Source organism: Molothrus aeneus, chromosome 6 (genome assembly GCF_037042795.1).
Source record: "Molothrus aeneus isolate 106 chromosome 6, BPBGC_Maene_1.0, whole genome shotgun sequence".
Taxonomy (NCBI): domain Eukaryota; kingdom Metazoa; phylum Chordata; class Aves; order Passeriformes; family Icteridae; genus Molothrus; species Molothrus aeneus.
The window spans coordinates 52988201-53015629 of record NC_089651.1 but is presented as its reverse complement, the minus strand read 5'-3'; the positions used below and the strand labels follow the sequence as shown (position 1 = coordinate 53015629).

At 40.6% G+C, this 27429-nt stretch overlaps 1 protein-coding gene across 13 annotated transcripts in view; it reads right to left on the bottom strand.

Annotated features, from left to right (window-relative positions):
* Window positions 1-6341: 6341 nt before the first annotated feature.
* Window positions 6342-27429, bottom strand: part of MARK3 (microtubule affinity regulating kinase 3) — a 62326-nt gene continuing 41238 nt past the window's right edge. For 2 of the 13 annotated variants that reach the window (XM_066551606.1, XM_066551608.1), the window contains 6 exons: window positions 23713-23816; window positions 18929-19093; window positions 17916-18173; window positions 15557-15583; window positions 10868-10912; window positions 6342-8799 (listed from right to left, as the gene is read on the bottom strand). In XM_066551606.1, coding sequence (XP_066407703.1) covers window positions 8454-8799; window positions 10868-10912; window positions 15557-15583; window positions 17916-18173; window positions 18929-19093; window positions 23713-23816 — 945 coding nt within the window. In that variant the 3' untranslated portion in view covers window positions 6342-8453. The remainder of the gene's footprint in view (window positions 8800-10867; window positions 10913-15556; window positions 15584-17915; window positions 18174-18928; window positions 19094-23712; window positions 23817-27429) is intronic. The other 11 variants (XM_066551615.1, XM_066551619.1, XM_066551609.1 and 8 more) reach the window with 10 other exon arrangements.

Here is a 27429-nt window from a genome sequence, read left to right as displayed (position 1 = left end):
GACAAAAAAAGCAAGGATTAAACATTCTTTATTCTTACATGTTGTTGGAGGACAGAAGGGGAGGGTAAAGTAGAAGTAATAGTAAGTTAATGAGAAGTGCTGGATGCTGGTTAAATAAACAGCATGTGTCTGTCCCTATAAACCTTGGCTCTCATCCCTCTGCTTTATTTTTAGCCTTGATGAATGCTTTTGTCACTGCCTTTACTTCTACTGCTTTGCAAAGGTGGTTCCACAATTCCCCACTTCTGCAGCAGAATTAGCCAGACACGAGACCATTTTTTTTCCTGACTATTTTGCATCATGCAACGCCCACCCAAGAGACCCAGCTCATAATGTCAGTGGTAGACAGAAAATTGGAGAAGCATCTTTAATATTTTAAACTACCCAAGTTATTTGGTGCACAAATCAGAGCTCAGCTCCCCTTTGCACCCAGCAGAATTCTCCCCTATTCCATCAGGATTCACCCCGAGTGCAGCTCTGACCTAAAAGGTGACCTTTAGAGACGAGATGCCTTTTGGCTAGCAGCTCTGGTCCCTGCTGTGAACTGTCACAGTTTTTGGGCTGGTTTCCCAGAGAAACAAGCCTCATGTGGCCACACACTGTGTGTGAGAGCTTGGGCTCAGTCTGTGCCCCCTGGAGCTGTGGCACCTGTAAGTGAGCAAGGCAGAAGGGTCAGAGAGAAACCTCCCTGCTTGTGCCCTGAGAGGAACGAGCCCCTCCATGCAGCTCCTGTGGGCTGCAGCTTCACTCCAAGAGCTGTTTGTTCCAACAGACTGTGAGACAATATGGAAAACAGTACACTGAGCTCCAGACTCAAATCCACACAGGCAAGGGGCCCTTTGAAGTGGTGCTCACTGAGCTCCTCTTCTGTCACAGGTAAGCTCCCACCATGTCTCCCTTTTCACCTTGCAGTATTCATTTCCATGTCTGAGTGGAGCTAAAGGGCAACCAGGAAGAAAAATGGATTTCCCACAGCAACATGGCCAGGATGGGCTTTAGCTCCTGCTTGTGGCAGCCTTGCAGTGAGAGCAGGCTGCTCCATGGCAGCCCCAAGAGCAGGACAGCCCTGCCCTGTCCATGAGCACCCAGAGCCTCCCAGCCCTTCTGGGCTATTCTGTGCTCCTTGCCCATCTCTGCCCCACGCATTAGAGAATACACCCAATAAAGAGCGTTCTGGTGAGGTGGTTGATTCCCTAATGAGAGGCCTGGAAAACACCCAGGAACTGAAGCTATCCAGAACTGATGTCTCTCTTTTCCCCTATCCCAGGGACTGCTCTAAATGCTAGATTCATTACAGCCTTGGCTTTAATTGAGCTAAGCCATCCTGCAGGTCTGGATTTACTTCAGCCACTGAGGAGATCCCGTTGCTCTTGCCATGCTCTGCACTATGGACCAGCATGGAGATGCTTCAGGGACCCCAGAGCACTTGGACTCTTTCTCCAGCCAGAAAAGCACTCATAGATCTTGTCTGTAGAGACTCATGGAGCTCTGACACCATAGGAGACCTTAAAAAGGGACAGTCCCTTGAAGCAAGACTTAGCTTAGAAGGGTTCAGCCAAGGCTTGTCTCTGGAGATACGGAGTAAGCAACAAGTTTTGAAAGCCAAGGATAAAGAGGTTCATCAAGGGGTCAGTTAGATAAAACCACTAAAATATATTTGACCTAACAAAGTGACTCTGCTGCTGCTTCCAGATCAGTGATGAGGAACAGGACTTCCCAACAGCAGAACTCTGCTTTTACTGCTCCCACTGCAGTCACACACAGCGGGGTGAACCCTGTGCACGCCTCTCACCACAACCAACACTCCAGGAATTGCCTTGGGAGGCTCAGAAAAGGGCTCAGCAGCAGCCCATGGTTCTGGGACTGCAGGAAGGAGGGGATGAGACACAGGACTCCTTCACAGAACAAGCACCAAGGAGCCTGAAATAAACAGCTTCTCCATTCCCACTTGCCAAGTCCAAACACCCCAGTGATAAATATTAGTACCAGTCACTATTAATCCCACAACAGCAAAACTTGGATTACAGTACAAGTGAAAGCTGGAGCAAAATATGCAATTTGAAAAAAGCTCCTGAGCAAATAAGGAAGTTTCACTTCTTGCCTATTTGAAGCACATGTGACATGATTTGTTTGAAGAATAAAATAGACTGCAGGCATGGAAAATGCCGGGCACAAAGCTTTAGAGAGTTACTAATACTGTGGAATATAAATGGCAAGAGATCCCAGGTTATTTTAGAAAAGGCTGGCTGCAATTTACAGCCTTGATTAGACTGATTACTAAAGGATGAACAGCAAAATAACTTCAGTAATTAAATTTCTGAAGAGGAAACTGAAGGTTCTTACTCGTGAAATGAGCTGCAAATGAATTTAAATATTCTGTATGACTTTTGTCCTTCTCAGCAGAACAGCATGCTGCCTGACATGGTCATTTTCTAGGAAAGGAGATTGAGCAAGGCTTAACAAAGAAATGAAAAAGGGCTTCGTAGCCCTTTAGCTTTTCCATGGGAAAGCTCATTGGAACTCCACTTCAGCTCAGAAAACAATACAACTGAATGGGAAAATAGAAGTATCATTAGGGTGTGTTTCAAGGTGAAAAATACAGTTTCCATCAATACCTTGTGGTCAGTTTCCCTCTGTAATTAAGTGAAAGTTGTCCGAGCAGATGGTAACACCGATAACCGATGTAAAATTGCAGGGAGGGAGTGATCCATGGAGTTCTTTTCTAAAAAAATTCCAGGAGAACCCCAACTAGAGCTGTTTCTGCGTTTGGGAGACATCCTGTGGCCGCTGCAGACACTGCACGTCCCTCTGCAGCTCGCCTTGCCGTGCAGAGGGGACCGTCCATCCATCCATCCATCCATCCATCCATCCATCCATCCATCCATCCATCCATCCATCCATCCATCCATCCATCCATCCATCCATCCATCCATCCATCCATCCATCCCTGACATTTCAGCAGGCACTCTCCACCACCAGCCCCTGCTCCTCTGGACACCACAGACACGGGACCATTGTGACAATGCCTCCAAGCTCCTATCAGTGTTTTTCCCATCCATCTGGAAACACGTGTGAAAACACTTCATTTCATGCCTTTTGACTGCTCCTGTGTGAGCCAGGGAAGGAAATTATTCCATGCTCAGAAACTTTGCTGTTTGTGGTGCTCAGGCTGAGGTCTTGGTAAGAGGCACCTCCAAGAAAAGAGGATTTTACCTCAAGACAGGAAAACGATTGAAAACCATGTGATAGAAATGCCAGTAGAATTTTACTTTCTGATTTTGCATCCCCATATGTTTTAACAGAATTATTTTCGTGGTGAGCTATTTTGTTATCTGATTTTATTCACCTAATACATTCAATGTGATCAGCAACTACAAGGAAACATGAACTGTACAAGTATTTTGTTTTTATGCCCTGAATTTTTGAAGGATGTTAAATGATAACATAAGGGTATAAATGGAATGAGAACTGCAACATATCTATGCCTTGAAACTCCATGCTGTGGTTCCCACAGCAACCATAACCATGGCCACTTCTCATGGATTTTACATCCCAGTCTGACGCTGTTCCAAGTGCTCAACACACATAATCAAAAACCAAGCAAAAGCATTTTTTCCCTCTGCAATAAACGTCTAAGTCACAACCACTACAAGGTGTTCATGGCACTCCTAGGTGAACTCCCAACAGCTGACAATTAATGCCCTGAATGTGGCTTCTGTACAGAGATACTTGCAGGATTCATAGCGTTGGTACTGACACCCTTCTGTTTTCTGTTAGTGCTGAACAAGAGCCTGCTGTTTGTACCAAAGGTTAAAGCAATCTTAGAAGGCTAAAAGAGAACAGTTAAGGGTCTTTCAAGTTCCTTTGTTTTGAATACCAAACTGTTTCAACTTCAGAAGCACTGAGTGGCTAAGAGACTGTTCCTCCATGGTTTTGCTCATTTTATCCAGCCCCTTTGCTGGTAGGCAGTACCTGGTAGTGCACTAAAAAGAGACTGGCAGAAACAGGAACATGGAAACCCTCAAGTCATCCAAGTTTACTGGTTTGCCTTTTTCTTAAAGGCAAACATTTTAAAAATTAAACTTTTTCTTGCTCTTAAGTTTGACAGAAGTAAGGAGCATGCACAGAGACAGCAATTCCAACATCCCCCTTGTTCTTGGTTTTTTTTAAAGCATTTACTGCTGTTGCAATGCAGGAGTCTGACTGGCCTTGGGTATGAAAAAGTTGAACTTCTAACAAATTATTCATTTCTCTAGGTTGAGCTTTATCCAAAGCTCACGCCCCCTCCTGCTGGATAACAGTTTATTCTATGAAGTGATAGAGTAATTGTCAGTGGTGAAATCAATGAAATGATTCACTGCTACTGGAGGGGAAAACCTCCAGTCAAAGGTGGAATTTTCAAAACTCCACTTCATCAGAATGTCAAATCAAGGGTTTAATTGGCAGCACCAGTGACCTGTAATAACATGAGCCTGTCTTTACTGGAAAGCTCCAGGACTCTTCTGTGAAAACTTACAGAAATGAGATAGTATAGACAGTTACAAGCCTACATATTTAAAATTAAATGTTAATCCACAGTGGTGCCAGTTTTCCAAAACTGTATTTATTCCTAAACATCTGCTGTAAATCAGAAACCAAAATGTTACATTAGTATGACCCCCCCCCCCCCACCCCAGATGGCAGAAATACCATCAACTACTGAAATTCTCTAAATATTTAACACTTTAGGTTACTAAGAAAAGATGTGGTCCTGGATAGCAGAGCAAGAAACACCCAACCAGCCCCTCCCTGAGATACAGAGAGTGACTCTGGCTCAAGGGGCCTCTGCCCACACCCAGGGGGTACCTGAGCCCTCTGGGGACAGTGGCCACTGTGACTGAGCAGGTTCCAGCACAGGGGGCACACACTGCTGCTCCAGGGCTGCACAGGGAGAACAGCTCTCTGGGCTGGCTGCAGGCCTAATTAAATTGCAATCCACAACATGGTCTGTGACACAGCAGCTGTGGGAAATACTGATTAAAAGCATCTACACATTATCCCAATGGGCCCATGTATAGCTGAGCTTTTAACTGGAGACAGCTCTTATTTAAATTCCAGATATGCCACAGTCTTTCCATATGAGTGGGAGGACTACTGAACCCTGAACTTCATTCCTGCAACATAAACGTGTGGATATTAATTCCATATTTTTATAAATAATCTAATTTATCTTGACACAAACTTCTGCAATTAAAAAAAAAAGGATACAGTATCATGGTATAGTTAATCTTGAAGCCTCACTGTAATGCAAGAAAAAAAGCTAAACCTTGCCCAAGTCTGTACTATAAGTCTTTAAATCCCCAAAGATTGGACCAGATGCTGTAGCTTGAACAGAAGTAGTGTGCAAAACATTTAGCCCAGCAGGACTAGCTGTTCCTCCAGCCTACCTCTCTCTACTTCTCAATATGGTCAAGGACCTCAGGTCCTGTAAAGAGGTCAAATAAACTGAAATGTTTCAGAAATCCTAAGTACAGGGAAGGTTTGCATAAGAAAAAGTGTATCTGAATTTGTTCCTGCTCAGTGTTGTTTTGTTTTATGTATGTATTTTTAAATGCTTTTATTAAATAAAGTAAAACCCCACAACCCAAACTCTTAATATATTTTTCTCTGCCAGATTCAGCAATCAGATGATGCCATCAGTGCAGGCTGACACAGGTTTCAGTGATGCAAACCTTCAGCCATGAGCCCATTACAACCAGCCCGTAACACAGCACTCGGACCACACGCTCCAGGACTCAGCCATGTCACGAAATAAAAACCAACCAAACAAACAAACAAACCAGCTTCTTGGTCTTTGTTCACGTACCTCAAAACCTCAAGACCTGCTACTGCCTCCTCACCACACACTGACCTCTGATTATTTTTAAAACTTGCCCCTTAAGGTGAGAAAAACCGGGTGTGGTTCTGCAGAGTCCCATCAGCAGTGGTGCCTGCAAGCCTACAGAGATTCCCAAGAAATAAGAACAGGTAAAAAGCCTGTGCTGGGGAAGCAGTTCATCTTTGGTTCGGAGAGCTGAAGAAAGAACTTTCCTTCCCAGGCAGCCCCCAGAGGCTTGAACACCAAGCATGCAGGGTGCTAAATATTCTCACACAAGGTAATTTTACAAGGCATTTGGGAAGGAAGCTGTTAAAAATAGTTTTCTGATTATAATAAGTGATTTTTTTTTAATACCTCAAATAAGGATTTACTGAAAGAACCTTTTGAGAACACTTTAAGAAAAATACCAAAGTACAAACTTTAAATATCCAAAGTATGATACTGGTGCACTTTTTAGAAACACTTACATGCTTAACAGGTGAAGTAGGAAGAGAGTATTTCAGAAAACATTTAATATGAAACCTTTTGGAACTTCCATCGAATACAGATTTACATAATTTATCAGAACACTTTTTCAGTTCAGACAACAAAGTGCACTGCCAGGTGAAAAAAATACATTTGGAGGAGTGCTTAAAATGTAGGGAGTGAAAGGATAGGTGACCATTCACCTGAGAAAGTACAATGACTGCCCTGAAATGTCTTATTGCTATTACAAAATGGAGTTTTCATGGAAAAAACCCATACTGAGCAGCACAGGCATGGGCAGAGCACTGAAAGCCAACTGAACTCTGGTAGCACCTGGAGTTCTCAAGCCATGGCATGATACAGAATATACAGAGAATAAAATGCAAATTCAGGAATATTTACTACATTTAACAACTATGATTACCCTTTAAACTAGCATAATCAATACCAATGCTTAGGGGGGAAAGAGGGGAAGTCTGCTGCCTTCACAGACTACAGATCACAAGAGCTAACTTGCAAAATATTAAGGACTTTGCATTTTCACCTCGGGTCAAATCTGAACTGTGTACTATGAGTAACTATTAGCTCACTGCAAATTTAAAATGCAAATTTAGGCTCCAGTTTAAAGCACATGTTAAGTACATGCGTAAGTGCTTCACTGAAATATAACCACAAAACATTAATACAAAAAGTCAAGTAGATAATGCAGGGTATTATCTACACAAGTCCTCGATGAAATAAACTGAGTATCGGTAGGAAACAATGCGTGAAGAAATCTCCTCGTTCTAGTTTGCAAAATCAAATCCCTTTCTCCGCCGTGATGGTTACAAAGTGGGGGCTGTCCCAGAGCAGCTCCATGTCCTACCCAAGGCTAGTTGGCCATCAGAGTTCATCGGGGCAGGTGCCACACTGCACGGGGACAGGGACAGGGGACTCCCTTGGCAGCATGGGGACACAGACACGCTGGCACAGAGCCATCCACAGCAGCACAGCCCGAGCCAAGGGGCAGCACACTGGGAGAGTGCAAGGAAAAGCTTCAACTGCTTCGGCCTATGGCTGTAGTTTGGCAAGCTGGACTTTGGACAGAGCAGATCAGGAGCCAATCTGATTCCCACTTTTGGGTTTCAATGCTGAGGGTGTCCAGGAGGCGAGGGACAGCACTGCCCAATGTGCAGCAAGGCCTCGGAGCTGGCAGAGAATGGCCACGATTTGGGAGTCCCTTTGTGCTTTGTATCTGACCTAGTCTAACGCGGCAAACTCGCTCTGAAAGAAAACCACTACTCAGCAATTAGCACCTCCTTTTACACTGCCTCATTCCCGAGAGGAACAACAGAGAAACGTTCTTAGCTGCGGTCAATACTCGTAAGCCAAAAGGACAAAGATACAGTTTTAGTAGTTTAGCAGAAGCAGAAGAATGGAAGCGTTTACCCAAATATTAATGCACAAATTAACTACATTATTAAAATTTGATTCAGACTTAAATAATAAATAGGTGGGCAAAATATAATGCAAGACTTACTCAGTAGAAGTGAATTTTTAATCATCTCATGAGATCTACTTAGAAAACAGGACTAATAATGTTCACAACCATAAATCCAAACCCTTCACACACTTTTTTCTTAACACAGCAGTGAACTGTAAACCTGCATTTACTGGTTAATGCTTCAGTCATTTTAAATATTAACTCAAGTGTTTCCTCCTTGGCCATTTCAATTTTTAGCACCAAAATTAGCCCAAAAAGAGGTACTGGTACAGCTCGATGTTGTAAATGAATCGTTTACATATAATACTTTATATATTATACACACATACTGTACATTCACACATCCACACAAACAGGAGGCATATTTAAATGAATATATTCTGTGTTTCAATTTGTTGTCAAAGACTTAGGAGCAATGGAAATAAAGCAGAAGGGGTAATATTTTACATAGTAGGCAACTTTAATGCTGTAGTGCACTTATAAAAAAGTCCAACTCTCCCTCCCAGCTCAGCAGCTTTTTTTTTTTAATATCACTATTCAGAAGGATGCAGAAGTTATTGCCTAAATGTTATTCTATACATTTCCATCGGAATTCTCAAAAACACTTTAAATTGCTAACTAATTTACAACTTAACTATTTTTTTCTTGTTACAGCTTTAACTCATTGGCAATTTTGGAAGCAATGTTTTTGAAAGCTATGGATGTTCCCGATATCCGCTTAAAGCGAACTCCGTTCAGGGACAGTCTTGGCAGTTTACACACCTCCATCTCCCACTGTACGAGGTTTTCTGCGTGCCCATCTCCATGGACACAGAAAAGCAAGAAACGCTCTCTTTGTTCATAGTCACAATTATTGGCATCCAGGACCTTGCGGATTTCCCTCATCATGTCATTGGGATCCATGGAGCTGGTGGTTTTCATGCTCCAGGTAAAACGCAGCGACCGAGGCTTGGCTTCCTTGTTCTCGTCCTTCTGATCCACGGCTACATTGCGGCTGAAAGACAGGAATTCTGGAGTGAGCAGGGCCAGCCACCCTCCCCAGGGCCACCTTAGTGAAGCCACCACTCAACCCACACCAGAGCAGCACTGGAGGCTCTGGCTGTGGCCAAGCCCAGCTCCCCCAGCTGCTTACACACACACAGGGAAAGCTGTAGCTGCTGGGGCTGGAACAAAGGAATGGCACTCACTGGGACACAACTGGCACTCACTGGATTCAGGAGCACGGGGGCAATGACCTTCTGGAGGCAGAACTACATGCAGCACCTACAACTTGATATTAAGGCAGGTTCTGCTCAAAACTCTACTCTCGGGCCATGTGGGCAGCTGAAACACCAGCTCTGTGCTAGAAGTTTCTGGAACATTGAAATAACAGCTCCCTGTGGCACGAGGGCTCAGCCCAGGCCTTGGGAGGTGCCCACTTACACAGAATGGAGTGAGCCCATGCACAAAGGTGCTGACGTTCCTCTGCACCTCCTCCTGGGCAGCAGCCAGGAGACAGAGCCCTGGGAGGGCCCCTGGAGCCCCACAGCAGCTGGCTGCAGGCAGAAGGAAGGACAGCAGGACCAGGGTCACCCACCTGCTGCCCAGGGGCACCCTGAGCCCCCAGACCTGGGCTGGCTCAGTTCCACTCTGGCCTTCCCGCTGGGGCGAGTTTGAGATGATCCCTAGGGACACACCCTGGGGGCTGCTCAGAAAGGAGATGCCTCCTCCTGAGTTGGTCAGAAATTCATTAAATACCAACCACTGACTGAGGTACAGTGATGAAATCCTCTGCAGCTACAAGCTCTGCAGTTAAGTGCCTCTGAGGGGGATGTGGAAGTCACTATTAGACACCTCTTCAACACAGTTTGTAAAGATGGTGAGAGGGCACCATTATTGTCACACTTTTAAGAGATGAAGCACCAAATATCGAGGGTGTGTTCCCAAATCTGCAACTTTTTTTTTTTTTTAATAATAAGAAAGCTTTCCTTTTGGTATGGATAAGTGAAGTTAAACAGGACAAGGGAAAGAAATGTTCCAGAAATTTCTAGCTTGTAATCATTCTTCTATTTAAATTAAAATCAGTAGTCATGCAGCTAAAGAATAAGGAACTACATTTGGACCTCCAGGGACAAAATACAGATTTGCTTTCTGAATATTTGTACACTGCCAGTCACCTCTTCAAATTTAATTAAATATATTGACTGTCATACTTAACTATTAGCTAACCTGACTGGCCCCCAACCATGCAGTTTAGGTCTCATGTTGAGCCTCCATATTAAGCCAAGCTGCCCTTTGAAATAGATGGCAATGGTTACACCAAGTTTTATTTCTACTACCATTAAGCAGGCAGTTATGAAAAAGTTAAATAAAAAGTGATAGCAAGGCCACAACTAAATGAATATATTTCTCAAATATAACCTATTTCATAATTCTTCTATTAAAAGATTTCTTGTGACTGTGAGAATCATAAGACTACGCAATGTGATTTGCCAGATGTTACAAAATTCATCACACAAATTAAACAGTATTTTGTTTTGAGGTTTTAATTTAATAGGGCTGTAAAGGACCAGGGAAAACCCCAATTTTTATTCAATGCTCATTTTCTTTTTGGAAGCTTTTTCTACTTGAAAACAGTCGGCAAACCCAGCAGTTTGATAATTTCTAATATTTTTTTGATATGCTGATTTTGCAAGAAGTATAACATGAAAAATATTTAACTACCTGTGATTTTGGAGATGAGAAATATCTTATCACCTTTCAGTGGTTATTCCACACATTTGCAGCCTCACTAGAGACCACTCATCTACACATCTACACGACAACAGCAAATTACAATGACTAAAATGCAAAAAAAAAAAGAAAAACCACACAAGGAAAAAGGCAACAGGAAAGCTGAAAGTTTAGAACCAAGTCAGTCAGTGCTTTAATAGCTGTTTTGCAGACAGAAATGCTTCTTTGTTTAGTTCCAATGACTTACATGAAAAAAAAAGCTGCTGCCTGAAGCCACTATGCCACATAACCAAGGGAAGAAAGGTTCAAACTCACCTAAGTAACGTTTTAAACAAAAAATTTACCCTCACCTTGAGCCCTCAAATCTCCCGTTCCTCTCATATTCAGTCGGGAGCCTCAATGAAAAGAATGCAGAAGCAAAAGGAAGTGGGAAAGAGAAGACAAATCTTACACTACAGTATATAATATCTGAGTAGTTGCTAAAAGATACTGCAATCATACCAAAGGTGTGTTAAAATACAAAACAACAAAGATGTAAAGAACTTGGTAGGTCAGGACAAAGACAGAAAGTAACATATTGTCAAACCAAATGGAAGTCTATAAACTTCCATTTATAAGTTTTTAAACTGTCCATAACTAATTTTAACAGTATATGTTTATATTTTAAATCTGTAGAACTCATGGAATAAATCTGAAGTTCTAAAAGCAGAAAATGTGAAACTAGTTACAAAGCATATTGAAGTGACTGTATTATTTACTAAGTACCTCCTAAAAGAGAAATAACTCCCAAATATTTTTAGGTTAATGTTATTTCAAAGTTTTATCTGGAATAAAGTATATATTTGAAAAAATCCCCATAACTATTTACAGACAAGTCTGATCACCTTGTGTATTTGCATGCTCATCAGATCTGCATGTTCAAACAATACCAAAATACCTTAATGCAAAAGAAGATGCATATACATTTTAACAGAACTTTAAGAGCCAAATCCAAGATTTCTCAAGCTGTGCTAACTCCATCCCAGTAATTCGACACTGATGCATCTTCCCCATCCAAGAACAAGCTTAAGCTTTCTGTCTTCTTGCAGTGCTTAAGGCTACACTGCTGGTCACTACCATCTATTGAAAGCCCAGGGTCAAGAAGAATTAAGGGGAAATTATCTTTCTCTACCTTCCCATTGTTGAAGGAGGATGGTTCAACACATCAGCATTAATTCTGCTCAGGGGGATGCTGCCTGTACACTGATTTCATCCAGACCAAGGCAGTACATGGCTTCCCTGAGTAACACAAACACTGCAGTTTGGGTGGCAGGTGTCTAGGGACAGCAATGTAAGACAGTAACCTTATTTCTGATGCAGAGAGATATTTATATCAGGGTGTGTGGGGTGTTACAAGGTGTGATTTCCTCCTTTCCTTCCTTTTGAGAGCTCTGGTGAGGGATCAGCCTTGCAAGGTGCCTCTGGCAGTCCGTGTCACAGGGAACCAGGAGCTGTGCTGGCACTGTGAGGGGCAGGGTGGCAGCACTGGTTGCATGGGCCACAGAACCAGCCCAAATTCAACTCAGGGGCTACTGCAAAGCAACTGCAATTAACAGAGTGCAAAGCTGCTCAGCTGGGAGCTGCTGGTCATGGCAGCATCCGAGCAGGAGCCTGCTCTCTGAGGTACCACACAGCTCATGGTACAACAGGGACAATGCCACTGGCAAATGCACAGCTGAAAGCAAAAAAGATACAGAAAAAATGAGAAGAAGACAATTGGAAGTCCCAGTGCAAAGTGGGCAGTTACTGAATTTATTTTCAAGAGATCTCATGTTGCTAATTTATGGTGGATATAAGAGAAGGTGGAAAAAGATTTTTCATGCCTGTATATACCAAGAGCATGAAGTCATCCCCTATGAGAGCTCTACAGGACCAAAAAAGGGTTAGGTAGGAACCACCACATGGACCAACTGAACAGATCCTCCCCTTTCAGATGATTATTTTACTGGGCAAAGCCACCAACAAGTTAGAAAACACTTCCCAACTGAAAAACTAAAGAGTACTTAAACTTCAGAGAGCCTTCTGTGTTCCTAGGAAGTGGAAGATGGCAGCTTTAAGAGCTGCAAACATTTACAGATTTTTGTTGGGTTTTTGGTGTTTTGTTTTGAAGCTTGCCAAAGGTTGTAGAAAATGGGAGCACAACCAGTTTCCCCAACAATGAACAGCCTTACTGTTGCTGGAATCTGTCCAGAAAAGTCTGTAAGGAGAAATCCCTAGTGATGTTCTGACACACTTCTCAGTTTGAAATTAAGCCAAAGTGTTCATTTGTAAACCACAGTACTCTAAATCTAAGAAAGGTCATTATTTAGAATATACCTGCCACTTTGAAATAATAAACATTCTCATGGAAGCCTCTCAGAAAACCCTCACTTTGCTCAGTTTTTCCAAGCATCAGTGTTCCATCCACTGAGCAGGAGAAGCTGCATAAAGTGACACAGAACCTCAAAGGTGAGCCATTATGCCAAGCTTAGGAGAGCTGTGCCAGTCTCTCAAGGTGCTCCTTCCTTCATGGCAGACAGGGTTATGGTCCAGCCCTGCAGCCCAGCACTGCTGCTCTGGGAACAGGCACTGACTGTACTGCCAGGATTGTTCTGCTTGGGCTTTGAGAGTCAGAGGCAGCCTTGAGGCCTCCTCAATTGCCAATACAATCTTCACTTCTGTGCTAGTTTATGCTCTAAATTTTCTGCTTTGCTTGTGTTTTACATAAACTGATTTTATGGACCAAGATGCTTCTTGGTCTTGAGAATGGAACAAATACATAGACAAGTTCTGTTCTCATTTGTCATGGCATGCTTACACATTATCTACCTTATGGTTTATGAAGGGCTTTCACAAATCTGATTGTTTCCACACATCTGTCCCAGATTATGCTGTGTTTCCTGTTCTTTACATCTTTGTATGCTGTTTTAAATATCCAAGTAAACACAAAGAAAACTGTCTAAAAAGATATTGAAAACCAACAAAAAGTGCAAGATGATAAAATAAGATCAATTTATGGAAACAGAGAAATGATGCTGCAATAAAATCCAGAACATTGAGTCATTTTTGCTGTCAGAGAAGAAAAAAAAAGTTAAGACTTCCACAATGTGCAGATTGGCAAAGACAGTGCATAGTACAAGATAGATATATATATATATACTCACACATATATATATATTTGATACTTCTGTGTACTGAGCACAATATTAAAACTCAGCAGTTTAACAAGGAGTGCCTGATCATCTATTTTCATTCAGCTCCCTAGAACTGATGTTGTGGCACTATGTATACATGCTACTGGGCTACTGTAGTTCTTTCAGAACTAAAAAGACAGTGAGCTCAGGTAGGATTCATAGCAAATAGAGTCAGGAGAAACTGCCAAAAGCCCCAGCATTTTCAGTTTTTGTACCTACATACAGATCAGGAATGAAGGGACACCACAGATTCTTAAAACAGAATTTAAAAAGCACACTGCTCCTGTTGCAGGTTGTGTGAGATTTAACAAATTTCTTATTCAAAAAGACACATTCATGGAAGCTGTAGCAGATACTTCCACCACGGTCTAAGACTCCTGGCCTCAAGTCAAAGGTAATTTTTAAAAAATTACTTTAAAATTACCTGAAATCTCAAATTTAAACAATAACCTGCTAGTTTAAAACTGTACCCATATTAGCATTTCCCATCTTTCTTCAGAACAAATGTAGATGCATCCAGCTGTGGAGGGTTGCACAGATCACAGAGCTTTGTTTTAGAAGTGGGCTGCCCCCCACAGCTGATGATGCACACTGGGTTTAAGCCACTGTCCCTGCTCAGTTCCAGCTGTAGGCTGAGTTGCATGGTTTCTTTCCTTAACTAAGTTGTTGCATTTTCTCAAGTCAGCTGTGACAATGCCAGCCAAGCCAACCAACACCAGTTCCAAACATGGACATGTTTGGAAGAGCACTGATTATCATCACCATGGCATGGAATTTACTCAGTTCATCAGGTAGGGTACTTTCAGCCTTGCACTGTACACAATAATCCCAGATTCAGGCAGCAATTTACATATGTCAGGACTCTCCAAGCATTTCCTTGAAATGGTCTAACTCCAAATTACAGTCACAAGCAGAGCCTTGTATTCTGAAGGTTAAAACAGATGCCTGGTTTCTGGCCCCATCTCCCTGGTTTTGATCAGTAGTAGGAAACTGGAAGTACCACCCTTTGAGAAGTTCCAAGATGTGGTAGAACTAAACAGGCTGTTACAAAACTCTACTGGAAAATTGACCTGCACATCAAAATTGTATAAGCAATTTTCATGAATCATAATGGATTAATGAGAAATATAGCAGCTTGATTCATTCCCAAATTGCAAAACTAAATGCAATCCTTTGGTTTGAAATGTGAATCAGACTTCTGAGCTTTTCCCTTTTGCTGATAAATTTGCATAAATGTTGTACTTTTTGTTTAGAATTGAAGAGCTCTGTTTGCACTTCAGCTGCAACTCACTTCAACAAATGCACCCCATTTTAAAATAAATATACAGCTATTGAATCTTCATTCAATCTTCCACACAAAACTTCAACTCACAGCTGTGCTCAGCTGCAGGCAATGATTCAGACCTTTTTTCTCTTCAATATCATAAAACAGACAGAGGGATAACAAATTTAACAACACTTACCTTTATTTGCTTGTAACCTTATGTTTTGTTTATACTTTCATCATTGTTATCAAACACCTCATTCTTCAAACATAAGCATGCTAAGTGTATTAGTACAGAGAACAGAATTACTTTGGTACTACCAACTCTATCAAAGAAAGAAGAATTCACAAGGCATGCTTAGCATCTTGTTATACAACACAGATGGTGCCACAGATTCTTAGGTATCATCATGAGTTAATGGATTTATTCTATGCTTTCCTCTGAAGAAAGAAAGTATTTAGTTCTCAGCAGGAAGTTTAGTTTTCAGAAAACCAAGGCTAGAAAAGCCAAATCTTTTGTTAATTGCAGGAGCCACTTTTTTTTAAATATAAATAAATCCTACCTTTTGATAAACCTGAATGACATGTTTCTAAAAGAAATTAAGCCAAAATAATAATTAACAAAAAAATTTGTACAAAATAAATTGAAAAAGGCATTTAGAGCGAAACATGCAAAAATATCTCATTTTAAATGCACAATTAAATTACACTTCAATACATTCTCAGATTAGGCAGATGATTTAGGGGCTGAAGAGTCAAACTCCTGGCACTGTTACTTTCAATTTTTTCTGGGAAATATGTAACCAGTATTTATTATGAATTAAAATATGTACTGGTGCCAAAACACTTGAAAACTCAAAATCTGCAAGGTCAGGTAAAAATATGTTTGGATCTTCTTCATATATTTATCATGGAAAGCAAAAATCAGCAACACTACCATAATTCTATCTTGAGTATCTTCAGAGTTAGGTTGCCTCCTTTCTTCATAACATTAGGTCAGTCATGTTGTGCTAAAAACTGCCTTAAATATTTAGCTTTTTTAGTGGCAGAAGCTGTAACAATTGCCTACACCAGAACATAAGTAGTTAATCACCAAAAGAATTCTGATTCCCCATTGAGAATGCTACAATAAATTAATGAGTAATAAGGTTTAAAAAAAATCTATTTAACAGGAAGAAACATAACCATGTCCTTCAGTGGCACTATCCACCTCCTCAGTAGTTTGTACAGCACTGAATATAACAGAGCCCCAGCTGCAAGAGATCCTCCAAGAGCAAACTAATCATCTGTAACTGTGCTATTGTGTTACAATTGCTTGTTATTTAATCAAGTCCAGATGGAATTTAAACTACTGTCAAAAGTCGTGGGGAAAGACTTCTTCAAGAAAACCACACTGCACTGCAAAAGATGAAACTCTGAGGTAATGATAGAAGTTTGAATGCTGCCTAAACAACTGAGTGAAAAGTTTGCATGTTCACAGTTTGAGCGTCCACATTTGGAACGTCAAATGGAAAATTAAGTAAGGATATTACAAACAAAAGTGCAGAAAGAAAGACATGCCAAAAGGATGTGCCTGATTAAGACTTCACTTGACAGAAAGCAGATGGCTTAACACTTAAAAAATATTCAAATTAAACTTCTCTCTCTCAACATAAAAAGAAGGGGAAAAACCCAAACCAAATTTCCTACAGCACAGTTTTTCCCAGAGAAGTGTTACCTGGCAGAGAACTGAGCAAATTAAAACATTTATCAAAGGCTAGGCTCTCATGTTCTTGTTTTGCAAAGAAGCAAATTCTACATTTTTAAAGAAATTCACTCTCTAAACTGAAATCAGCCATTTGTGAAAAACTGGATTGTGGCTTAGCATTATTTTGTAGGAATGGGAGACTGCAAAGGTGATACTGAGAGGGAGGCATCCATAGCCATAAAGTAGATAGGAAGGAAATGGCTTGCTGCTGACGTGGTATAAGCTTAAAACAAAAGCTAGCAGGCCAAGATTAGAATGATCTTGTCCAAAAAACTTCACCTGATAAGGAATGTACAAAAGCTTGATGATTCTCTTACATCAAAGACAAACAAGCCCTCAATTCTGCAAATGCAAGTTGTGGAGATCAGTGGTCTGAAGTATGTGGTGTGGGAACTGACAGGTTTCTAATAGAGAAGGAAAAAAAAAAATCAATTTTAGGGTTTGTAGTAACTAATCTAAATAATGCATGGATTTGAAACTAGAAGTTCAGTTAGAATAAAATTGTTAGTGCAGGAGCAAGACCTGCTGAAGCTTGGCTTTGGCTGGACCACCACACCTTCACACCTAACACAGAACCTGCACATCAACTAAAGGCCAAAGTAGGAGTAAATTTTTTTAGGTTTGACCAGACTCCTGTCTGGTCTGAAACAGACTGAAACACTAATACTGCCATGATTTTAAGATGGCCTGTGACAGCACTACTGCCAACAGAAGCTTTTTTCTCCTGCCCCTACCGCTTCACCTGTGATATTTCTATTTCTGTGTGGCTAGCAAGGTTATACTGGAAACACTGATGGACTAAGTGACTGGAAAACACAACCTGAGCTGCTAATGCTACATGAAATATCTAGACTAGTTTATGCCATCTACTGAGCAGCTTTTCAACTGAGCTGAAATGTTTCATCTCTGCAGACATGAGGCTGAAGAGCACAGAAGAAACAGCACAGACCAAACTGTTTCCCATTTAATCCCATTTGACTCAACACCCAAAAACAAATGGCTTCTGTAACCAAAATAGAAAATATGAAAAAATCACAAGCAACTGCATTTTAAGTCGCAGAACTTGAGCCATTATTCAGTGGATGTGGACAAAAATCGTTTAAGCGATGAAGTATTCCTACTACAAAAAGGAAATAAAAGGCAGCCACACTGCACTGGCATTTGAAGAGGCTTACCTTCTGGTTAGTTTGGAAGTGAGTTTGCTGAAGAGGTTGGTGGAGCCGCGGGCGCGGGTCTGCGAGAGCGGCGTGGCCTCGTGCGACAGGCTGGGCGAGGCGGGCGGGCCGTTGTAGGTGGCGGTGCGGCGCTCGCGCAGCTGCCCGTGGAACGTGCTGCGGCTGGCCGTCCCTCTGGGGAAACGAACACGGTCAGGGGTGCTCGCACTGCTAATGCTGTGGGTGGAAGCAACGGGAGTTCTCTGATCGGGAATAGCGCTAGGGCAGAAAACAAAACAAAGAAACCAACGCTAGAACGCCTCCGCACGGGCACTGCGGCTCAGCAGGAAACACAAAACGCTACGTTCTACGGTAAAGCGTAAGCACACACTTTGGTATAGGCCGAGGTTGGAAATACCAACATTATTACAGCACCGTATGGAATCAAAACTTGTAAGAAGTTAGGATTAAGAGGCTGCCGAAACAGAAACCTACATAGGCAGAAAAGTGCAACAGGAGTATCCTGGAAAAGACCAGATAAACCAGGCCTACGGTGTTTTGCTGAGAAGACTGATAAAAGAATAGACTGGTAAAGTTTCCTCCCAGGAAAGAGAATAGGTAACTTTAATGTCTCTCCCTCCACGTTCTGTACATACATCTTTGAAAGTCTTGCTAATTTGAAAGTATCCTACACAAAATTAATTTGAAAGTCTCCTACACAAAATTCTCTACAAGCGAACCGCTCCAAGTAGTGAAGTCCTTCGGGATACACAGTTAAAAGTCTCCCACAAACTTTGACAATAGGGAATGTCCAATACTCCTAACAATAGGAAAAAACTTAAGGTTCACTATTGCAGGATTATGTCACAGACAGCCTGACACACCACAAGACAAATGTAAACGAGACTAAAAAAATGAGGAAACACACATCTTGTGGGCAAAATATACTAGAACAATCTAGGACTAAAATTCCACAGCACAAAGTTAAGAAGCAGTGGGTATAAGTTAGTGTCACAACGATTTCTGGTTCTTACATAGGCCTGAAGTTATCTGCGCCATTGTCTATTGGAGGCAACATCATCTTCGTGTGCACAGAGGCTGACATGGACATCGACTTCTGATGTCGCAGCCGAACACTGGAGAAGGATGTGGTACAAACTGAAGCAGGGCTAGCTGCGTAAGCGAACATTTCTGTCAGGCTGCGAGGGGGTTTGGGTTCAGGCAGAGGCAGAAAGAAGAGCATGATGGACCAACAACAAACTACTGCATAGAAAAAAAAAGCAAACTTTTCCTTCTATTAACTGGTTTATCAAAGAACACGAACTCTAACAGCCCTCCTCTTCTAGGTAACAGCAATAACTGCCCTACACTCCCCTTAAAAAGCATCCTTACTTACATGGTACTGGACATCTCTAAAAGACCCCCTTAAAAAGCATCCTTACTTACATGGCACCACACATCTGTAAGTGCCCATGCTCTTACCATTAGCATTAGTTTGCAGCAATACCCTCCTTGATGTACAGAACCTGAATAACTCAGAATTCTATGCCAAAGCTCTACGATAAAGCGCTGATGTAACTTGTATTGCTCTTAACAGTAAACAATGCATTAAAACCCCCACCAAATGCACTTTCCAAAAGACTCATGATAGCTCCATTACGACAGCAAAATCCTTCGTTTTCAGAATGTTAAAAGAAATTAGTGAAAGCTGGTCAAGCTGTTAAATCTACATCAGATAACTGAGAGACTTCACAGGTACAATCAAAACCAAAAATACCATGATCTTTAACAACTCCAGAGATGCCAAAAGAAAAAGGCTGCTAATAATGAACCTGTATGTGTAGTAAGCACTGACATGCTTGCTGCTCCCTGAAGAAAGAAGAATGACTGTTGAAGAGCATCTTGTATTGCTTTGACCATGAGCATTAAATTTTCCAAATTACCGTTCAGGCTTTGAAGGAACGTATAGAGCACTGTCTTAGCAGAATGGCCAGTAAGCTGCCAGCTGCATGGTATGTTCAAATAGGAGCATTAAATTTAGTTATTTATTTAAGCCAAAATACTTTTGCAGCCTTCACATTATCTAGTAATGATAAGGATAGGAAAAAAGTGAGAAGCCACAAGATGTTTTGGCCCTTTCAGACTACACCACCACCTCATTCATCTCAAGTTTTTGCCTTAAAAGTAAGACAGCTATAATTCAGAAATTCTGCTTGAGGTTAAGAAATCAGTAATTCTCAGTGACAGTTTCATGACACTGCATGTTCACTTCCAAGTTATTTCTTGGTTACACACAAAATCTCAAATCCTGTTACCGAACTCTGGCACATCAGACTCTGGAGAGAAGAATGCTAGTGCAGCTACAAGTGTCAGCTCCCCCACTTCTCAGGCTTGGCTCCCAAAGCACCAGTGCAAAGCACCACACAGCTCAGACATCTGAACTGCTACCTAAAATGCTTAGCAAAACATACTTGCTTTTGGTTTGTTTTTAACTTTTCAGGACCTGAAAAACTTCATCTGAGTCATGCATACATCTCAACAATGTTGAATCCATCAGGATGACAACTACAAGCACTACTTACAATGAAGCCTTCAATACAGGCACAGCATTTACATTACTCCAGGGTTTTAAGGAATTTTCAGAAAATGAACATTCATCCCAAAACTAATACTCTGGAGTCACAAAATTGGTCACTAGTCTCTCAAGCTCTTCCAGCTCATTTCCTGTATATTTACTACAAAAGATAAAGAATCTAGTTTTACAATACAAGACTCCAATTTTTAGTCACCTGCCCCCAAAGATGTGACATCTAAAGATATCAATAAAGGACCTTCTCTTCCTCTGATGCTTTGCTAGAAATCAGCTTCTTTGGATTACTAGCCTGGGAACACAGGAACAGTGAACTAACAATCACCAATTAGTGCCAAGGCTTATTAAAAATCTGAAGCTGTTGTAAATCATTTGTGTTACAAATGATTTAAAGCAATTGCCTATCATTATGAAGAGTGTTTCATGAGTCCCCAAGTGCATTAATTAATGCTCAGGCTTTGGAGGAAAGCCAAAGGAGCTGTCTCCAGCAGAACGCCTGTGTCAGCCACACAATGTGTTAAAGAGAGATGGGAGACTCAGAATTCTTTGCTTCCACCAGTCTGGCATGGGTCTTCAAGACTACTGTCTCCAACATCGGATCTACTGACTATTGATTCTTTAAAGCTTTCATACTTTCAGAAACAGTGCCTTCTCATAATTCAATGTGCAAGATAAAAGCAGAATAAGCAATGTTTTAACGCTTTCTCTACAGAAAAAAAGTGGAGATTTTAAATGTGTGCATCTTGCTTTTTATGGTAAGTCTCCCAGGTTTTTACTGAGTCACAGTCAGTATCTGAGTAGCTATGGAAAATCTAAAATCTAATCTGTAATAAACCAATTCCAGCAATTACTCTAGCCTGTAACATTTGCCACCAACAGACATTTCAAAGGCATAGAAGTAATTTTTAACTAAACCTTGTATATGTACAAAGCCCAGGTTCAACTTCAGATCTTGCTTTATAGAAGAAAAAAGAACAAGTTTCTAGAGTTACTTTCTGCCAAGCTGAGAGTACAGTAACATTAAAGATTAATTCTGAAGAGCCAGTCCCATCAATCACCACGTTGATTTTTCCTGCATTAAAGGTCCCTGCACTTTGTGTGACCAGTCAATGCTTTACCCAGTTACAGCAACAGAATACATTCAGATGTAAATTCTGAATTCTGTGCCAAATCACAGTAATTCTGAAACTGTGCCAAAATGAACATGCAGTTTAGTATTGAAGCATTTCAGACAATGAAAGGTCTCCAACTGTAATACAATTAGCAATGCATTCTCATTACCCTTTCTGTTTTTAACCCTCTATGAAAAGTAATGAATGTAATAATCAAAAAATGCATGATAAAAGTTATAAAAGACATTTTTTACATGTGCAAATATAAATTCTCAGACATTTCAAATGACCCACATAAGGTTGGTTTATAGAAAAAGCTAATGATGTTTAAATACCATATTGACAATAAAAGATAAATTACACAAGGATAACCAATTATGAATATAAACCACAACTAATATAGTTGTCAAGTGCTACTCAACCTTAACTTTAAGGTCTATATGTGACAAACCAGAAAACATCAGTTTCCTGAGAAACTGAAAGCTGGGGAAATAAAATTACTTCATAAGATAGTTCTTTATGAGTATGAACTTACTCCAAAATTAAGGGAACATCTAAATCTCAAGCATTCCCAGTAAACAATATCTAGTAGCTTTTAAAAATGCAATAAAGAAACTGTAGGCAAGATATTAGTTTAAGGATGAACAGAAATGGTACTAAACCAAGTAATCAAGTAGTAAAAATTTATCAAAACTATTACAGACAGAAAGATTCATTTTTTCAAAGAGTGCTTGGAAAGAAAAAAAGCTATTAACACATCAAATCAGAGAAAGGATGGTGACTTTTACCCTAAACAACTTGGTAACATTAACAAGGAGTAACCAGTGGATGCTGAGACAGACACAGTAAGGGACAGCACCAAAGAGCTGGGCTGTACTTCACAAAACAGGTGACTGCACACCCAGCTAGCCAACTACACTTTTGGCAGTCTTCAAACTTACATCTGACTCTTTCCTTAATCACTTTCCATTTGCAGAAAGCTAGGAGGAAGAGACAGGGTCAAAATCATGCTCTTTATCCCTAGGCTCCAGGAATCAAACAGGGAATAGACAGGCTTTCCAGTCAACATCTCAATTCCTCATCAACTCCCAAAAGGAGGGGAAAAATTTGTGCAAAAACACAAGTTAGAAGATATAATACTAGGAAGGGCTGGAGAAAATTGGGAAGAACAGTAGAAGGGTACACATTCTTTCTTTTAAGTACCAGGCAAGGGTTAACTACTTAATTGTTACCATCTTTTGATGGTTACCATCAGTAAAATTCTGACAAGAAGGGCTGGATACTAAAAAACCTCAGCCAGCCAGGAAATTTGGTGGTGTTCCTCCCAGCTGCTACTCTATACCTGACATCTATGTTCACTATAATATTATTTCTGACAGCTCTTCTCAGTCTTCACAGGATGGCAGTAGATGTGGCTACAGTGCCAACACATACAGTGGTTAGCTCCAGTTCTACTGCATGCTCTACTCAGGCCTTCATTCAGTAAATTAAAAAGAAATGTGTTATTTCTCTGACTGTTTTCACTCAGAATATGGAGATATTGCCTCAGGAGGGAAGCAGCTGAGTTCTGTAAATCCTGGGAAACTAAACTGCCAGAGTATCAGCAAGGAACACTGTTAGCCCCAGACAATGGTGGATCACCATTTCATCTTCGCTCAGAAAAAAATACCTTCTCCCTGAGACTTTGCAGCAAAAACAGTATTTCAAACAATTCCAGTGAAGCAGAGTTTAGAGTGAAATAAAAAAAAAGAGAATGGCTCAAGAGAGATGGACTTTGTAGTCTGACACTAAACAAGGCTCTTCTGCAAGCACATGCAGAAGAGTTTGGCCACAGGAGTTCATAACAGATTTAAGATGAAGGCTGCTACAAATATTTCATGTATTTGACCAGAAATTAGAAACTTCCTTTTATATTCTAAGTATAAAGACTATTAAATGAAATATAGGAAAAAAACCCAAGCCCCAACATACTTACAGGTGCTCCATAACCAAAGATCTGTACTCACCTTTCATCATGAATTACATTAGAATACCACTTATTTTAAAATAAGGCATTAGAATTTCTTTGGAAAGGTGAAGACAAGTGACATACACCATAGGAAGACATTTCATATACCTGTTCTCCTTGCCATTTTGTATCACTGAATGCCTATCAGCAGTGGTTCTTTCACTACAAACATAAGTGTTGCGCCGTGTCATTGCTCCAGGGGTAGTATTATTCTACAATTAAAAAACATAGGTTTGTTATTCCCCACAGAAGGCTTTTCTGAGGTTAGTCTGCATATAACTGAAGGCTTTTTACTTAATGCTAGTTCTACACAGCTCTAAAACTTACAATAATGAAATAACTTAATATACAAACTCCATCTAGTATTTGTAAGGAATATTGCAATCAGAAAAATAATTCTAACAAGTTGTTCTTGTATTTCATACTGATGGCTCAAAATTAATATTCCTTAAAGGTTTTAATTACAAATGTTCTGAATTACAAATTCTCAGTATATACAGCATTCCTCTACATCTGCATAGCCTGTGTCTTTATAACCTATTTTTGAAATACTTTACCACTTGTAGCTTGGAGAATTTTCCTTTAAGTTAAAATCATACCCTTAAACAAGATAGGAAAAGCAAAGACTTAACAAACAAATGTGGTAAAATTCAGTGGGAAGGTAAACATGGACTTTTAAATATTAAGATACTATGAAACACTAGACAAGTTTTAAAAACAGGGAAGAATAAGAGACAAATTGCAGAGAATTTTAGTAAGACATTTTTAAAAATACACATTTCAATACAAGCATAATACATTGAGGACAAGAGAACCAGGGGGACTTAAACTACAGACCTTACTTTAGAGGGGAGAAAAGAAATAGAATTACTTTGCCTCTGTCTTTACAGAGAAAGAGGGTGGAGATATGCCCAAGTTGGCGGTCAATTTTCCAGGAACGACTGAGAAGCTATAGGTAATTCACAGATAACAGAATTATAAAGAGTTAGATGCAATTACTGTAGGAAAAGCAGGGTGGTCCAGACAAACATGCACCCCCAGGTCGTAGAGGAAGTAAAAGCTGGCAAGCCTTTGTATTTTTTTCTCCCCACCCCAAGAACAAAACACAGGAAACTGCAAATGGTTGAAAAAGTAGAAAAAAATCTTTCAAAGTTTTCTTTAAAGAAAAGGATCATGGGGCAAAGCAGGAAGCAAAAAAGGCTATAAACTTCAAACATCACTGCTGGGGAAAGTCTTGGAGGAGGTCAGCTTAAGGGAATGACTGGTCAGCACCTGGATAAGCACATGTTGAGTAAGGAGGGCCACTAAGAATCAGGCAGGGGACTTCATGCTCAACTAACCTTTTGGAGCTCTTTGAAGAATTATGCTATGACGGACAAGGGAAACTCAGCAGATTTTAAAAATAGCATTAAGAAAAGGTTTCGCATAAACGGTCACAGGAGAGAATCATGGCAAGAAGGATTAAAAAAAAAGAAAGGAAAAACTAGTTCAAGCACAAAAGCAGAGTAGCCAAACCTTTTTTGTTTCCGAACCTGAAATAAAACTGTTAAAGTGGAGTATTCCCAATAAATACCAAAAGCTCCTCCAGTGCCTTAAGGCAAAATATCTGCTATGTAGGGAGTCTCAAGCAACACATTCCCTGAGCTATTTAACCTTGAAGCCATCTTGTCTAAGGGACTGCTGACCTGTTTGTTACACATCTTTTTACACAAATGTACAGGGCACAACCTCCTGGTGTTAAAAAGTACAAAGACAAAGGATATTTTAGATTGGCAGAGCAATTAATTAACATGTTAGATGCATGCAGCTGTCTAAAGGGTTCTCAAGTATTCTTCACTATAGTCCTTAGGGATAAACATGTGGCAAGGGTCACATGCCTTCCTGACCCTTTCCTTGTGCTTTACTCCTTATACATCACTTGTCTTCATATACATTTATTTATTTTAAAAAACCCCACCACCAATTCTTCCACTCTGACATTTATCACTGTATAAACTCCTCTCTCTTTACTAAGCATGCCAGCAATGAAAGCTGTGCACCTAAGGTGAAGTTTTGTTTATCTGCTCTTGGGAAGCCACACTGTGCAGGACACTTCATGCAGGCCTGACAAACCAATGGTACAGCAAAATATTGCTTATTAGTATTTGCAGATCATTTTGTTCCTGAACATACTAGAGGATGAAGCAACTAAAACATCCAACACTGCTCTTCTGGTGGGAAATAAGCAAAATAATCAGTGGCTTCCTTCTTTCCACCTGCTCCCTTTGAACATGAAATGTTGGTTTCCCTTGAGAAAACACCACATAACATTACAATGTATTGTCATATGGCACATCTGGAAAGACAAGACCACAATCTCTGTGCTGGACCAGACTTTTAAGACTATGCATTTTCAGGTTAGAGAGTTTTGCTATTCATATCTGAAATGAGAGGACTGCGAGGACAGGCTCTCCCAGCTCATTCTGAAATGCAAAGATGGAAGCATCAGTATACATTTTTTCCTGTTTGACTCAAATTTCAGAGGTCAGAGGAAGAGATTAAGCACTTCAAAGTTTCAAATTTCAGTTTTGGCAAGAATAGTCTTGGTATTGGGGCCGTTACACTTTCTAGTGTATGACCTTTCACGATTCATCAAGGAAGCTCTTCAGCTGTGACTTTTTGTTCAGCCAATCTCCAGACTGTTAATCTCTGGACTTGACTAAACAGCACAGGTGCACAGCACTGGAAACTGGTGAGAGCAGCCTTTCCTGATGGAATGACAACCCCCAGGCTCAGGGGTAGTGCCTAAATTCATCTTCATGGCATTGTGTGCCTTCTTTGCAGGAGGAGCTGACACAGCCCAGCACATGTTGAGACTTGTGAGCACATGCACAAGGTCCAGTCAGAGCACAAAGGATGAATCTGTGGTACAGAGTCCTCCTCTTTTCCTAGAGAGAGTCCTGTGTGCACTGCTCAGGCAGGCTATTTCCCATTAAGAGATACCAGGGGAAGGACTGATGGAAAACTTTCATATAAAGCTTTTGACTTACAGCAGTGAACCAATGTATTTAGTTAAGAGCACTAGTATGGTTTTTGGTCCTGGATAACTTTTCAAAGGTACCACCTATTCTCCTATTTCAGTTTTCTCAAAGCTATTCTAAGGGTTCTGGGACAGCTTTATTACAACATTGAGGAAAAATTTCAAAGCTCTAAGAAACAAAAAAAGGAATTATTAAGACACAGATATATCAGTTCCTGCTAACTATCCAATGTCTGTAGCAGGTTTTCATTATTAATTTGGTATTTGCCCAAATAGTTTGAAGATTTTTGATCTGTACTTGTTCAGCTTGCAGAACAATTTTGTTTACAAGAGTTTAAACACTTTTATCAACTTTAGAAGTACAGCTTGGAGCCCCTCACTCCAGTCCCAGACTCAGCTATCTGCTCTCCAGGCACAACTCTTATCCTCAAGTGCAGGCTTTTATGCTTTGTTACTCAATAACAGCAGCACACATCTGACTAAGGGTCTCCAGCAAGGACTGGTTCTACTGCTTTTGCTTTTGTTCTGTGAAAATTTTGATTGTTTTTATAGGATATTTTTACATCTCTTCAGTGCTTTTCCATCATATTACAGATTTCAGGACTTCAGTGCTCAGTAAAACAGAAACTCTCTTCACCTTAAACTTTTTTCAGCCTCAGGACAATATGGTAACTCCTGTATTTTTTTTCCTTCTGGATGCATGCCAACACTGTAAGAAACAGAATTCCCTACTCAGCTGCAGGAAATGACTAAAAACTCATTTTTTGAGTGCTTCCCTTCACTCCCAACAACCAGAAAGCCAAAGT